Raw genomic sequence first — 16797 nt, 5'->3', positions numbered from 1 at the left:
TGCAGGCAGCTTAGAACCTACCCACCTCACCAGGGAAATAAGTTTGAAAGTAGGAAAGAGTCAGGAAGGTGACTGTGCTGGAACAGAGCTGAGTGAGACATGTATTCTGGATGTGCTTGCTGGGGCTTTAAAAAAAAATTTTTTTTTTTTTGGCTGCACCACAGGGCATGTGAAATCTTAATTCCCCAACCAGGAATCAAACAGGCCCCCACAGTAGAAGCTCAGAGTCTTAGTCACTGGGCTGTCAGGGAAATCCCTTCCTGAGAGTTCTTGAACTCTAAATAGAAGTAATATATCCATTTATCACTAGTACATACAGAGTGCTTACCATGAACCAGGCACTGTTCTTGGTATTGGAGATAGCAAACAATGCCAAAGCAAGAGAGTTCCAGAAAAACGTCTACTTCTGCTTTATTGACTATGTCAAAGCCTTTGACTGTGTGGATCACAACAAATTGTGGAAACTTCTTAAAGAGATGGGAATGCCAGACCACCTGACCTGTCTCTTGAGAAATCTATATGCAGCTCAGGTAGCAACAGTGAGAACTGGACATGGAACAACAGACTGGTTCCAAACAGGGAAAGGAGTACGTCAAGCAGTATTGTCACCCTGCTTATTTAACTTACATGCAGAGTACATCATGAGAAACGCTGGGCTGGAAGAAGCACAAGCTGAAATCAAGATTGCTGGGAGAAATATCAATAACCTCAGATGCACAGATGATACCACCCTTATGGCAGAAAGTGAAGAAGAACTAAAAAGCCTCTTGATGAAAGTGGAGTGTGAAAAAGTTGACTTAAAACTCAACATTCAGAAAACTAAGATCATGGCATCTGGTTCCATCACTTCATGGGAAATAGATGGGGAAACAGTGACAGACTTAATTTTTCTGGGCTCCAAAATCACTGCAGATGGTGACTGCAGCCATGAAATTAAAAGACACTTGCTCCTTGGAAGAAAAGTTATGACCAACCTAGATAGCATATTAAAAGCAGAGACATTACTTTGCCAACAAAGGTCTAGTCAAAGCTACGGTTTTTCCAGTAGTCATGAATGGATGTGAGAGTTGGACCATAAAGAAAGCTGAGCGCTGAAGAACTGATGCTTTTGAACTGTGGTGTTGGAGAAAACTCTTGAGAGTCCCTTGGACAGCAAGGACATCCAACCAGCCCATCCTAAAGGAAATCAGTCCTGACTATTCATTGGAAGGACTGATGCTGAAGCTGAAACTCCAATACTTTGGCCACCTGATGCGAAGAACTGACTCATTTGAAAAGACCCTGATGCTGGGAAAGATTGAAGGCAGGAGGAGAAGGGGACAACACAGGATGAGATGGTTGGATGGCATCACCGACTCGATGGACAGGAGTTTGAGTAAACTCTAGGAGTTGGTGATGGACAGGGAAGCCTGTTGTGCTGCAATCCGTGGGGTCGCAAAGAGTAGGACACTACTGAGTGACTGAACTGAACTGAACTGATTGGTGATATTGAGCATCTTTTCTTGGGTTCATTGGCCATCTGTATACTATCTTTGGAGAAACGTCTATTCAAGACCTTTGCCCACTTTTTAATCAGGTTTTTTTTTTTTAATTAATTTTTGACTGTTCTGGGCCTTTGTTGTTGCTTGGGCTTTTTTCTAGTTGCAGTGTTGGGGTTACTCTCTAGTTTCGTTGCTTGGGCCTCTCATCGCAGCGACTTCTCTTGTTGCAGAGCACAGGCAGGCTCTAAGGAGCAGGCCTCAGTACTTGTGGCTCCCATGATCCAGAGCACAGGCCCAATAGCTGTGGTACACAGGCTTAGCTGCTTCAAGGCATGTGGGATTCTCCTGGATTAGGGATCTAACCTATATCTCCTGCATTGGCAGTCTGATTCTTTACCGCTGAACCACCAGGGAAGCCCGTTTTTTATATTGCTTTTGGAGTTCTTTATATACTCTAGATATAATCTCTTATCAGATATATGATTTGTAGACATTTTTATACCATCCTATGAATTGTCTTCTCATTCTCTTGACAATCTCTTTATTTTTTCCTCACCAAGAGGTATGTGGGATCTTAGTTCCCCAACCAAGGAACAAACCTTCATCCCCTGTATTGGAAGATTGGCATGGCAACCACTGGACCACCAGGGAAGTCTTTTCTTCTACGTTTGAATTTAGTTTGCTTTCATTATTCTGACATTTTGTCTCATATATTTAGTTAATTTATTAGGGATTTCCTGATACTATCAGCAAGCCAATACATTTAAAAATTTTTTAAATTTATGTGTGGCTGCCCTGGGTTTTCCTGGTGGCTCATACAGTAAAGAATTCGCCTGCAACGCAGGAGACCTGGGTTGGATCCCTGGGTTGGGAAGATCCCCTGGAAGAGGGCATGGAAACCCACTCCAGTATTCTTGCCTGGAGAATCCCCATGGACAGAGGAGCCTGGTGGGCTACAGTCCACAGGGTCGCAAGTGTCGGACACGACTGAGTGACTAAGCACACAAGCACGGCACATGGCCACGCTGGGTCTTCGTTGCTGCAGGGGCCTTTCTCTAACTACAGGGAGCAGGGGCTACTCTCTAGTCGCCATGGTTAGGCTTCTCATTCCAGTGGCTTCTCTTGCTGCAGAGCACAGGCTCTAGGGCGCACAGCCTTCACTAGTTGTGGCGCACTGGCTTACCCGCCCTGCAGCATGTGAAATCTTCCTGCTGCTGCTGCTGCGTCACTTCAGTCGTGTCCGACTCTGGGCCAAGGATAAAACCCTTTTCCCCTGCACTGGCAAGAGAACTCTCAACCACTGGACCACCAGGGAAGTCCCAGTCTCTACATTCTAATCTAAATATAGATCTAGTTGCCTGCCAATCCCCAGAAGTTTTCCTACAAAATGTGCTTGTATGCTTGTGTGTGCATGCTTAGTTGCTCAGTTGTGTCTGATCTTTGCTACCTCACGGACTGTAGCCCGCCAGGCTCTTGTGTCCATGGGATTTCCCAGGCAAGAATACTGGAGTGGGTTGCCATTTCCTTCTCCAGGGAATCTTCCCAACCCAGGGATTAAATCCACATCTCCTGCTTGGCAGGTGGATTCTTTACCACTGAGCCACCAGGGAAGCCCCAACATTTGGAGGAGGATTGTCAATATTTAGATATTGTTGTCTATCATATTTTAATTTTTTCCCATTCTGGAAAAGAATATGATCTACAGGTTTTCTGAGAAGGAAGTGATTATTAACTTTTCATGTCTTTCTCTTTTTTGACAAACGGGTTTTCAACTATTCTTGATAAATAGCTTTTTGCTGGGTATGAGATAATTGTGCAGCCTGAAGTACAAGGTGTCAATGTAGGCTTATTCACCCATTCTTTGTCTCCAGATTTTCTCAGTGTTTTATTTTTCTTTCTATACTTCATGTTGAATAAGGAGTAAGTGTTGCTAAGATGCTTTTTTGCAAACATTACAGCCATAGGTCCTTTTTTCATTAAAAATTGTTTGATATAAATTAAGGTGTTAACGTGATGAAACGTGGTAAAAGTCCTTTCCATAAATAATAATGTTGAAAATATTAATGTTAATTTTGGATAATTACCAGCTACATTCTTACTATATGTTAGGTAAGACTCCCATTTTTCACTTAACTCAAATGAGTTAAATCCTTACAGCAATCCAACATAACCATCATTAGTAGGTAATTACACACAAAAAAAGTATAAAGCAACACTTTTTCTAAACTGTTTACATATTTGGTTGTGGGTGCACATGCATGTAAAAAACTTTTTGAAAAAGGTTTCAAAGGATAAAAATAAATTCATAATAGTGATTATGAGGGAATTGGGGATTATTGGCAATTTTTTACAGGGAGAAAATATTCCTTAGTTATTTCAACATTGAAATTAAATGTTTTGAAATTTCAAACAAAAAAGTACTAAAGTTGCATTTAGAAGGCAACTTCTGTAACTGCAAAAGTTTAAACAGGCACCAAAATGTTTATCAGTAGTTATTTAGCAAAATGAGAATCAACCACAGAAAAGATTATGACACCATTAAAAATAATAATACATAAACACCTGTACTTAAACAGTAGCATAAAAGCAGGTTATGGTACAACATGTAGGTCATGATTACATTAAATAAAGCCTGCAAGGATATACTATGATAATTTGAAAGAAGTCATTTCTGTTTCACAGGCTTATAAATCTTTTTTTCTTTGTGCCCTGTTTTTTTTAACAAGAAAATATTAACCTAACAAAAGAAGAAAAGAATAGAGCTGCCTTCAAATACAAATTTATAATTCCACCATGAATTCAAAGACAGCCTATGCAACACAATTTACAGTGTAGCATTATGTAGGCCACAGAAATAGAAAAGATGGTCCTAAAACATGGAATTTGGGGGATAGAATTTTTTGAGGGAAAAGGGGGTTTAATTTAGACCTTGAATTCACATTATTAAATACATTTAAAAATACATTTGATTAATGTTATGTATAAAATTACAAACACATTAGAAAAAATAGTGCTAACAGTGTAACTGGTTAAACTATGTTGGAAGTCCAAACCCCTGGTATGTTAATGTGATAGTACCTGGAAATAAGGTCTTTGCAGATAAAATCAAGTTAAGATGAGGTCCTTTAAGATTAGGTGAGCCCTAATCCAATATGACCTGTGTCTGTATAACAGAACAGATGCAGAGACACACAGAGAATGTAGTGTGAAGATGGAGGCAGAGATAGCAGCAATGCTTCTATAAGCCTAGGCATGTCAAAAATTGCTGCTATAAAAAGCTAGGAGAAGGGTGTGGAACAGATTCTTCCTGAGTCCCTGGAAGGAACCAAACTTGCCAACAACTTTGATTTTGGGTTTCAAGTCTCAAAAACTATGAGAGAATAAGTTCTGTTGTTTTAATCCACCTTGTTTTGTGGTACTTGGTACTTCATTACAGCAGCCCTAGGAAACTATTACATGGAAGAACCTTCAGTTTTTTTCCTTGTTTTTTTTTTTTTGCATCATTTGTTTTAAAAATATTACTATCAAGTTTATCAAAAGGAACTATCACTTATCCATTATGAGTTCCTTCATGACGGATGAGGTCAGAGCGACTACCAAAGGACTTTCCACATTCTTTGCAGTTATAAGGTTTCTCACCAGTGTGAATTCTTTGATGACGAGTAAGGTTTGAGCCTTTATTAAAAGCCTTTCCACACTCATTACATTCATATGGTTTTTCATCTGTATGGATTCTCTGATGTTGAATAAGTTCAGAGCTCTGAATAAAGGCCTTTCTACATTCTTTACATTCATAGAGTTTCTTGCCAGTGTGAATTCTGTGATGGTTGGTAAGTGTTGAGGCACTACTAAAGGCCTTCCCACATTCCTTACACTCATAAGGTTTCTCACCAGTGTGCATTCTGTGATGTTGAATAAGCCTTGACTGTTGAGTAAAGGTTTTCCCACATTCCTTACATTCATAAGGTTTCTCACCGGTATGAATTCTCAGATGTGGAAAAAGTTGTGAACTCTTAGTAAAGGCTTTTCCACATACTTTACATTCATAGGGTTTTTCACCAGTGTGAATTCTCTGATGATCATTAAGGTTTGAGCAATAATTAAAGGCCTTTCCACATTCCTTACATTCATAGGGTTTCTCACCAGTGTGAATCCTCTGATGTTGAGAAAAATACGAACTACAACTAAAAGCCTTGCCACATTCTTTACATTCATAGGGTTTTTCACCAGTGTGAATCCTCTGATGTCGAGTAACAAGTGAGCCACGACTAAAGGATTTCCCACACTCCTTACATTCATAATTTTTTTCAGCAGAATGAATTCTTTGATGTTGAATAAACTGTGAGTTTTGATTAAAGCCCTTTCCACATATTTTACATTCACAGGATTTCTCTTCATTAATAGTTTCTTGATGTGGAATGAGAAATGTGGGCTGAAAAAAAGTGGGTAGGTCTTCATGGGTAAATATTACTTGACTAAAATGTCTCTTCTTTAGAGATAATAACTTGGTCTCACACATGGATTCCAGATCTGAAAGAAAACAGAAAGGCATATGTTTATTTTTCTTATTCTGGGAAAGGTTAAATGTCTGAAAAATGCAAAGATTAAACTGAAAATAATATATGGGAAAGTAAACAGATAGTTCTCAAACATGGCTAAGCAATTTGTAAAATTGATATGAAAAGCACAGACATTAAGGAGAGGCAATAGAGAAGCTGAAGAGAACCTGGTGGAGATCAGAATCACCTGCAACTTCAGTGAGTCTACACTATTCAGGGATATCCTCCACATTACACAGTGATTCTAAGCATACATACATTTATATAAGCACATACTCACAGAGCACCATACTATGTCTTGTAATTTGTGGATAACTGTCATGCTTTCAGGACTACTGAGGAATAAATGTGTTTAAATGTATAAATGGGGATAGTGGAGGGTTAGTGACTTTAAGCAAAGAGTATATTGTCAGCAAATTCACACTGCGGGACAGCCCACAGCAAGTCTAGGGTGTTGAATGAAACTGGTGAGAATGGTAGACAGGTAAATCACTTCTGTGAATAGAGCCTGGTACATGTTGGGGATGCAGTGAAAACAGTTTGCCTTCGAATTCTGTGATGCTGATGCTGGGAGAGAGAAATGGAATCTTCAAGTCATGGCAGTCACTAAGAAGGGAGACAGCTTGAGTGTGAGAAATAACAAAATAAGAATGAAACAGTCTCTGTGAGAAAAGAGGATTTTTCCCATTCTGCATTATATCTGCTAATGACCATGGAAATACTGTTAAGTACTGATTTGGGATTTACAAATAAATTTCAGCGAGTAAGTAAATTCATAAATATAGAATTTGTGACTTAATGAGGGACAACTGTTTCTTAAAAGGGGGGGCATAATTTCTGTTAAAAATGGCAGACTGTAGGTATAAGTTTACCAAAACTTTTCATGAATCCATAAGAAAATTACACTAAAAGCTTAACAAGGGGAAAGGAAAACCCCATGAGGATAAAAGATACTGGAGAAGAAACAGAACTTGGAAACTGGAAAGTCAATGGATGAGTGATAAGTGACTGTAGACCAAAGAATACCAAACAAGCTCCAGTGGGTGAATTCCACAGTATTAATTCATGGTGCAAATCCCTTCAAATACATAAGAACTGGAGGCATCAGTCACTTCTAATAGCAGAGTGCAGAGCAGAGTAAAAGCTGAAGGATGAATTCAAAGAGTGTATCTCCTCCCCATCCCATCCATTCTCAAAGAAAACCAGAAATCTAGAGAAATGGAACCAGAGAAAATCTGGACTCAGGAACATCTAGCATAGGCAGGGACATTGGTACTGAACTGAGAAGAAAGAATTAACATAAAATACACATACTTGTGATATAAAAAAATGTATCTGGTCTTTGTTCCCAGTTCCTTGAAGAGCTTCAAAAACCACTGGATTATCTCTCATTATTCACAACAAGGGTCTTCTGATCATATCTGACTTTATGATAAGGTGGTGATTCACAGTGGATCCTTTGTTTCAAGGGATGGGGCTGGTCACACTTGCCTAAATAATGACACTCCAGTAAAATACTTGGCAAGGATTGAAGGAAGGTTCCTGGTTGGTGAACTAATCTATGTACCAGATGGGTACAAGGTCAATAGCACAAAGTGTGGATAATAAGAAGTAAAATTATTTTTGTATGTGACTGTTATCAGCATAAAACATACTGTTATATTTTTGAAAGCCCCATGATAATTACAAAGAAAACACCTTATAGAAGATTAGCAAAAGAAAAATAAAGGATTCAAAGCATATCAATACAAATAAAGAAAGAAAATGAAGGCAGCAAGGGAGGGAAAGAGAGACAAAAGAACTACAAGGACAGAAAATAATAAAATAGCAATAGTCAGTTGTTACTTATTAACAATAACTTTAAATGTAAATGGATTAAACTCTCAAATAAAAAGAGAATGGCTGAATGGAGAAAACAATAGAGTAAGCCCCTTACAGACGAACCTTCAAGTTGCAAACTTTCAAAAATGCAAAAGTACCTCTTCCACATGTCCAATCACATAAGCTAGCTCACGTGTCTGGTGTACACTCTCACGTGTGTGCGTCCCCTACAGGTGGCTGTACTACTGTATACTTTACTGTACAGCGCTACAGAGAGCTGGAGAAGGAGACGGCAACCCACTCCAGCACTCTTGCCTGGAAATTTCCATGGATGGAGGAGCCTGCCAGGCTACAGTCCATGGGGTTGCAAAGAATCGGACGTGACTGAGCAACTTCACTGGTGACTATAGAGTGGAGTAGTACAATATCTTTATTTCAAGCCCAGGATGTCCAGAAGCAAGCATAAAAGCAGATGGTGATATCAGCCACATTAACAGAAAAAAAGATAAAAATCTTTAAGATAATAGGATAATCCTTTTGCATAAGAATAAGATAATAAGATACTATCCTATTCCTACCAGGCTACCTTTTCCACTAGACAAATCATTTGCAATTTACCAATCTTTTTAAATTTAACATCTAATTTTAAGAGAACTCGGTCCCTAATGAGTAGCAAATAATAAGTGAAACAAAGGTACATTTCCCCAGATAATTAAATAATCCTCAAATGGACCTGAAAAATACACTGGTATGGCACTGGAAAGACATGAAGTATTTATCCTTTTGTATGATTTTCAATTGTAGATATATACTCAAAAGTGGGGCATATGTAAACCAGTTTAAGTAGTAACAGATGACTACAGAGAAAGGCAAAACCATTTTATACTTTCACAAGAATGCATAAGAATTTCTACGTCCCCACTCACAGCTGTCATTATCCAGCTTTCTACTTTTCCATGTATAGTAAGTAAAAAGTGATATTTCATTATTGTCATCATTTGCACTTGTAATTATTAAGTGTCAACATCTGAAAGGCTTATTAATTAGCATTTTAACCTCTTTAGCCTTTATCAGTATTTTTATTGGGTCACTAACTTCTTCCTATTAATTAGCAACTATCTTCCAATCTACTCTGCATTAAACTTATCTTTTGTGTCCTTCATTTAACAGAAATTCTTAATTTTGATGTATTTTCAGTTCATGACTTTGCTTTATTAAAGGTTTGTACTTTTGGAGTTTTATTTATTTACTGACTTAAATGGCATTTAAAGGAAAAAGGGAAAAACAAAAGCCTCAAAACTAGAGTGTAATGCCCTGTTAAGTATGTCTAATAAACATTTTTTTTTTCTAATATACATTAAAAGTACTGGAAAGCAGGCAGTTTTACCAAAGGGCAATGTCACTAGGACATGTGGACTACAGTTAAAAAGAAATTTTGAAAAATAAAGGTGCTCATGGAAAAGAATAGAGGAAACAATGTCAATAACACAGAACAGTGAGCAGGTTTTTGAAAATGCTATAGTACTATTCTAGTGTGGTATTCGGACAAAGGTAGACAAGCAAACAGAACATAATAAAGTCCAGAGACAGACTTATAGATATGGCAACACTTGATTTATGGCAAAGTAGCCTTTTATATAGAGAAAGTCTTTCCAGTAGACCTTGCTGGGTCAACTGCATATTCACCTGGGGGAAAAAAAAATGAAATTTGACTCCTACCTCATACTACATCAAATATCAGCTCCAAGGAACTGGAGATCTAAATGTAAAAGGTAAAGCAACAAAGCTACTAGAATATAACATAGGAAATATCTTCACGATTTTGGAGTAGGTAATGAATCCTACACAAAACACAAAAAGCAACAACTATAAAGGAAAAGATAGGTAAGCTTGTCTTCTTAAAATTAATAACATCGAAAGATAACACTAAGAGAATAAAAAAGTAAGCAATACAGGTAGATATTTACAAAGGCTCATATTCAGAATATACAAAGAGCTTCTTCAAATCACTAAGAGAAAGAAAGACAACCCAATGAACAGAACCAAGAAACTTGAATGGGCAAGTCACAGAACACACACACATGCACTCACACACACACGCACACAAACATACCACAGGATGGCTAACATTAAAAGGTCTAGCAATATCAAGAACTGGCAAGAATGCAGAGCAATAGCAACATTCATACTGCTACTGGAAATATAAATTGGCATAACCACTTTGGAAAAGCGGCATTATTAAAACTGAACCAACACATATCCTATTACCTAGTAACTCCATTCCTGTGTACACACCCAAAAGAAATGTGTATATATATATGCACCAAAATATATGTACACAGATGTTCACAGCAGCATTATGTAAAATAGCTAAAAACTGGAAAACCACTAAACAGTCAATAGTAGAAAGGATAATTTATAATAATTAGCAATACAGAATAAATAATATAAAATATTTCCATAGAATGGAATACCACATAGTACTGAGAATGAACCAACATTAGCTATACGCAATAAATGCGTGTATATTATCACCCTGCTTATTTAACTTACATGCAGAGTACATCATGTGAAGTTCCAGGCTGGATGAAGCACAAGCTAGAATCAAGATTGCTGGGAGAAATATCAATAACCTCAGATACATAAATGACACCACCCTTATGGCAGAAAGCGAAGAACTAAACAACCTCTTGATTAAAATCAAAGAGTGGGAGGCCCATTGCAGCGGCGGCGCGAGAAGCCTGGTTCATTTGAATCAGTTCTAATGAGATGGATGAAACTGGAGCCCATTATACAGAGTGAAGTAAGCCAGAAAGATAAACACCAATACAGCATACTAACACATATATATGGAATTTAGAAAGATGGTAATGATAACCCTATATGCAAAACAGAAAAAGAGACACAGAAATACAGAACAGACTTTTGAACTCTGTGGGAGAAGGCGAGGGTGGGATGTTTCGAGAGAACAGCATAGAAACATGTATATTATCTAGGGTGAAACAGATCACCAGCCCAGGCTGGATGCATGAGACAAGTGCTCGGGCCTGGTGCACTGGGAAGACCCAGAGGAATCGGGTGGAGAGGGAGGTGGGAGGGGGGATCGGGATGGGGAATACATGTAACTCCATGGCTGATTCATGTCAATGTATGACAAAACCCACTACAATATTGTAAAGTAATTAGCCTCCAACTAATAAAAATAAATGAAAAAAAAAAAAAAACAACTCAACATTCAGAAAACTAAGATCATGGCATCTGGTCCCATCACTTCATGGCAAATAGATGGGGAAACAATGGAAACAGTGACAGACTTTATTTTTGGGGGGCTGCAAAATCACTGCAGATGGTGACTGTAGCCATGAAATTAAAAGACACTTGCTCCTTGGAAGAAAAGTTATGACCAACCTAGACAGCATATTAAAAAGCAGACATTACCTTGCCAACAAAGGTCCGTCTAATCAAAGCTATGGTCTTTCCAGTGGTCATGTATGGATGTGAGAGTTGGACTATAAAGAAAGCTGAACACCAAAGAATTGATGCTTTTGAACTGTGGTGTTGGACAAGACTCCTGACAGTCCCTTGGACTGCAAGGAGATCCAACCAGTCCATCCGAAAGGAAATCAGTCCTGAATATTCATTGGAAGGACAGATGCTGAAGCTGAAACTCCAATACTTTGGCCACCTGATGCAAAGAACTGGCTCATCTGAAAACATCCTGATGAAAGATTGAAGGCAGGAGGAGAAGGGGACAACAGAGGATGAGATGGTTGGATGGCATCACTGACTTGATGGACAGGCGTGAGCAAGCTCCAGGAGTTGGTGATGGACAGAGAAGACTGGTGTGCTGCAGTCCATGGGATCGCAAAGAGTCAGACACGACTGAGCAACTGAACTGAACTGATATGCAATAACATGGGTGATGTATCCCATAAATATAAAGTTGAGAAAAAAAAAAAAAGCATTAAGTACTGTATGATTCCACTTACATGCAGCTCAGAAAGAGGCAAAAATTACTTCATAGAGTTAGAAGTCAAGATAGTATGTATTTTTGGGGAGGATAAAGAAGGGAGTGATTGGGAAAGGGTTCTGAAAATTACAGCTAGTAATTTTTTGGAAAGTAGATAATGAAAACCAGTATTGGAAGAGAAAACACAAATACACACACACACACTTCTTAGGGTGGGAATATCTACTGTCACATAAGTCTAAATGCAGCATATCCTATGAAGGAATGAAATCTAAAAAGTGGATAGAATAACTGCCTTGGAAATGAAGAAGGAAGGCATTAATACTTGCTACATTGGACAGAGAAAAAAGTATAAGAGGAAAAAAAACAAGATATATGTTTTATGGATGAGGCCTTGGGTTTTTGAAGGGAGTTTCCTGATAACATCTTATAGGTAATATCTCCTCAGGCTCTATTCCTGCACTGTCATCTCTCGCTTACCTGAACAAAGGCCTCTGGTCAGTTCTCTGTCAATCATCCAGGGCTCTTTTCCTTGTTCCAATAAGGAGATCACAGCCGGTTTAGAACTGGAAAGTCCTGATCACAAGAAAAGACATGGGACATAGTTATGCTGTTGGTGTCCCAGAAATCAGATCCAGTCCTTTGGTGATCAAGAGAGATGTCACTACAGGACGGATCAGAGAAAAGATGAAGGTGAAGCTTAAGCCATATCCCAACAGAGCTGCCCATTTCCAGCTCTTCCATTCCATTCCAACTCAACCATTCCTTGGGGGACAGAGAGCAGGAATTTAGCTAGTTACCTGGAATGAGTAATTCACAGTGGAGAAAGGAGACATTCCAAGAGTTGACTCTGAATTGGGGAGACAGTCATCCTTACCCACTGAAACCAGGTTGCTGAAATTCTCCAACATCACTTCTTTGTATAAATTCATCTGACCAGAGTCCAGGCATTCCCATTCCTCCTGAGAGAAGTTTACAGACACGTCCCTGAACATCATTGACCCCTGAAAATAACACACATGCTTTCACAATGGAAGGAGAGAAGAAAATGATGGTAGTAGATGAGATGGTAGAGAGCTCTACAGAAAAGGACAGATTATTAAGCAAACTGAAGGAGCTGGACCCTATTACATTAGTCAAGACATATCTGCTATGTACAGAGGGATCTGTCTAGGAGTGTGCAAATAGAGTGAACTTTTCCAATGAGATGAAATAGCAAGCCTGCAGCTCAGTGCCTGACCACAGTTAAATCTGCATAAATGAGAGTCCCTTCCCATGTTCCCTTTAAGCCCTAAAAGAGGGGGAAATGTGATACACTTTAAAAAATAAACTTTATGTTATATTTTGGAGTAAAATTTCAGAATATCAGGGAAAAACAGAACTTTTTAAAAGCTTCTGTGGATCACATTAAAAATTTTCAGAAATTGGAATGGCAATGGATGTCTCAACAGCACTATTTAAAATAAGAAAATGAAATGATCCCTTTATTTTTTAATTAATTAATTAAAATGTGGGGTCTAGTTCCCTGACCAGGGATCGAACCTGGGCCCCCTGTTTTGGAAGTGCAGAGTCTTAGCCACTAGAACACTAGGGAAGTCTCTAATTCCTTTAATATTACAAAGGACAACGAATTTTGACAGAGAATTCAATACTCAGTCAAAGTTAATATGAAGATTATATACCAAGCAAGATTAAATACCAAGCTAGTATGAAGATTAGCTCAAGACAATTCTAGATTCATAGAGAATGAACGTTAAATTTTCTTCTGTCCAGCTTTTCTTGGGAAGGTACTGGCTTATGTGTTCCATCAAAACTAGAGAATATGCAAATGAAAGGTATTATATTCAGAAGCTAGGAAACTAACATGAGAATGGTGAACGAAGTCCAGTATAATTGTAAAAGGCAAGGCCCAGAATAATATCTGGGAGCAGATCCAGAGAGTAATACCTAGGAATAGGAGGATAAAGGACTGTGTGAAATTGACTATGGAGCAAAGAAAGGAGTTCAGGTTAAGGAAACAAAGCAGCTTAGGACCATATGTCCTCCTTTTCACAATGCAAGCTTGCATTGTGCAGGCCTGAAGTAAGCCCGAGATAGAGAACAGGCTTTAAATAAAATTTTCACATTATTACACTCAACCAGAGAGTGTAATTACTAAATAAGACTGATCTTATGACTGAAAATAACCAAAAACTACCGAACAGTGATCAAAACAATTTTAGGGACTGCACAAGCTTTTATCCAGGGCAACAAAAAAAATTAGCCATAGAGTTGAGAGTGGAAATTTAGGGGGAAAAAAATATTCTTTTCCTTGCTTCCTATGAAGTCCTGCTTATTTCAGAGTGTTGGTTATAAGTTGATTTGGTTTTCCAGGTACACAGTCACATCATCTGCAAAAAGTAATAATCTTACACCCTCTTTTCTAATTTATAACCTAATTTTTCCTTTTGTTTAAGTGCTTTGGTTAATGCCTACAGAACAATGTTAAATAACATTGGTAATGATGTGTATCCTTGCCTTTCTCTGATTTTACTGGGAATGTTTCAGATATTTCCAGATCAAACATTGGATTAGCTTCTGAAAACAAATTTCATTTCATTCCCTTTAAAATTTATTTTCCACTGCAGTATACTACCTCCCAAGAGTATTAATATTGGGCAATATCTTCAATATAGAGCTGGTGAGTGTAATTAGAGGTTGATGGGAGAGGGGAACCAGATGCTCTGTTTGGGCTTTGGCACAGGAGAATGGATTGGAAGGACTCAACTGTTTCTGAAGAAATTCAGATAGAAAGGTCTTAAGCTTATTTGAGAAGACTAATTCTCATCCTGATTTTCTTTGCCTCTGTACCAAACACACATTCTTAAAATTGAGAGTTCCAAATTTAGTTCCATGAGAACTGAATTTCAGCTCCAAATTTATACCTTGAGAAAACAGTATCCCTATTCTGACTCTTCTACCTGGGTACACTCTAATACTCAAAAAAAAAAACCAAAACATGATTGATACCCTTGTGATTTGGTGAGTTCCCCAAGATGAGACACGTTGAAACATAAGTGAATAAAGATATTTTTGTTCTAGTTAGAAGGAGACTCCAAAATTCTAGCTGCCTGCCAGCCCTCCACACCCTTCCTGAGATAAAGCAAAGACTTCATGTCTCATACAACTGATTTGAAGAATAAACTATAACTCATTCATGAAAAAAATATGTACCTTTGAAAAATTGTATTTACAAAGATCATTTGATGACAGAGAATACTTTTTTGGCCTGGAGAATTCCACAGACAGAAGAGCCTGGCAGGCTACAGTCCATGAGGTCGCAAAGAGTCACACATGACTGAGTGACTATCACTCAAAATGGTAAATGAAGTGTAATTTGATTTTGGAAAAACAATGAAAATACACAAAAATATTAACACCAGTTATTTGAGCGGTCCTATTTTATTTTTTTCTTGGTAATTCTGTTTTTAAACTCTCTAAAATAGACATGCTTTTAAAGTCATAATAAATATTGCATTTAAAAAGAAAAAAATTTGACAACAGAAGTGGAGCCGTTTTCCAAATAAGTAAACATTAGGTATATGGGAGTTACTATGCTTCAGTAGCAGGCTCAACTATCCTTTTTTCCATAGGAAAATCATAGGAACTTAATCATCAAATGATATACCTATATCAAGCATTAGCTTTCAGAAGACAGAAAACAATGAGTAAATCCCAACATACCTTGGACACTGCTTGCAGAAGTTCATCATGCATTCTTTCCTTCTCTTTTGAGCCTCACCTGGAGAAGCGTATAACTGGGAGAGTAGAAAGTAATGGTAAGACACTGGTCAGGTCACAGGTCAGCCGCAGCCCAGCCCCATCCTCATCCTCACCCCTCAGTACACACAGGTAAAGGAGATCAGAGGAAAATGGGGTGTCCCGTCCAATCCCAGTGTCTCAGGAGAAAGCTGAGGTGACTGCTGTTGAGGACTCCAATCAAACCAAACTTCACAGAGGTTTCCTAAGAACCGAGCTCTGGAGTAACAACCGCACAGATGATCAGACTCGTACATTCCGCACGTGCGTGCATGCTAAGACGCTTCAATAGGTCCAACTCTGTGCAATCCTATAGCCTGTAACCTACCATGCTCCTCTGTCCATGGGATTCTCCAGGCAAGAATACTGGAGTGGGTTGCCACGCCCTCTAATGATCTTCTTAACCCAGGGATCGAACCCTCATCTCTTAAAGTCTCCTGCATAGGCAGGCAGGTTCTTTACCACTAGCGCCACCTGGGAAGCCCATGCATTCTGCACAGTCATACTTAAGAGAACACCACTGCACATCCGCACACAGAGAGTCAAACGTGGTAACACAGACCCAATCGCTAACTCACCACAGGACGCATAATTACACTCGCACAGTTGCAGGCACCCCACTGTCTTGGTGTTACGAGCACGTACCACCATAGGGACACACAGTCACAACGCCACAATGATAGGCATCCTATATCTGCACACGGGTCGCATAACCCCCGCTTCTCACTCCATTCCGCCAGCACAGAAGCTCCGTATCGGTCTCCTGTCTCTTCAGTTTAGACCTTTCGGGTCCCCCGGGGTCCGAACCTGCAGAGTTGAACTAGGTCCCCAGGGGCCCACGATCTCTGGCCTCACGGATCTAACGGTCCCGCCAGTCGTGATGAAAATTTCGAGCTCCCGCGAGAAGAGTGACAGGCCGCTAGGCCCTCTGGGAAATGTGGTCCAGAGTTGTCCCCACGGCCGATTCCTCTCAGCGCCCTGCCTGCACCCACCCGAAACGACTGCTCCTTCAATTCAGAGGTTAGCCAGGTCTCGGAGTTGCAATTCGCGGTATCTCAGCACGCTGGGGCTCAGCCACCCGATAGGACCTGGTTCACCCCCTTCCTCACACAGGAAGCGCCTGCTCCTTTCTGGCCGGAAGTTGACTCCGGCCGCGGGACCTTCTGGG

At 39.3% G+C, this 16797-nt stretch overlaps 2 protein-coding genes across 17 annotated transcripts in view; one reads left to right on the top strand and one right to left on the bottom strand.

Moving 5' to 3' along the window:
- The first annotated feature begins 3050 nt into the window (after nucleotides 1–3050).
- The window catches only part of ZNF568 (zinc finger protein 568), a 38533-nt gene continuing 24786 nt past the window's right edge, over nucleotides 3051–16797 (top strand). For 2 of the 7 annotated variants that reach the window (XM_043892609.1, XM_043892589.1), the window contains exons 1-2: nucleotides 3051–3061; nucleotides 15655–15665. The gene's annotated coding sequence lies outside the window, so the exon portion shown is untranslated. Of the gene's footprint in view, nucleotides 3062–15654; nucleotides 15666–16589; nucleotides 16650–16797 lie in introns of those variants that run through there. The other 5 variants (XM_043892656.1, XM_043892625.1, XM_043892664.1 and 2 more) reach the window with 5 other exon arrangements.
- Nucleotides 4032–16746, bottom strand: LOC122687783 (zinc finger protein 829). Of its 10 annotated transcripts, none has more exons than XM_043893471.1 (6): nucleotides 16437–16689; nucleotides 15707–15848; nucleotides 15555–15628; nucleotides 12709–12835; nucleotides 12312–12407; nucleotides 4032–6011 (listed from the first exon to the last, which is right to left on the bottom strand). In XM_043893471.1, exons 3-6 carry the CDS (start codon nucleotides 15585–15587, stop codon nucleotides 5032–5034), a joined length of 1236 nt encoding a protein of 411 aa, XP_043749406.1. In that variant the 5' UTR covers nucleotides 15588–15628; nucleotides 15707–15848; nucleotides 16437–16689; the 3' UTR covers nucleotides 4032–5031. The 10 variants fall into 10 exon arrangements, with proteins under 10 accessions (XP_043749406.1, XP_043749387.1, XP_043749396.1 ...); XM_043893452.1 differs by having other exon boundaries at nucleotides 15721–15848; XM_043893461.1 differs by lacking the exon at nucleotides 16437–16689 and adding an exon at nucleotides 15958–16010 and having other exon boundaries at nucleotides 15721–15848.

Source organism: Cervus elaphus, chromosome 4, assembly GCF_910594005.1.
Source record: "Cervus elaphus chromosome 4, mCerEla1.1, whole genome shotgun sequence".
NCBI lineage: Eukaryota > Metazoa > Chordata > Mammalia > Artiodactyla > Cervidae > Cervus > Cervus elaphus.
This window is presented reverse-complemented; position numbering and strand designations above follow the sequence as displayed.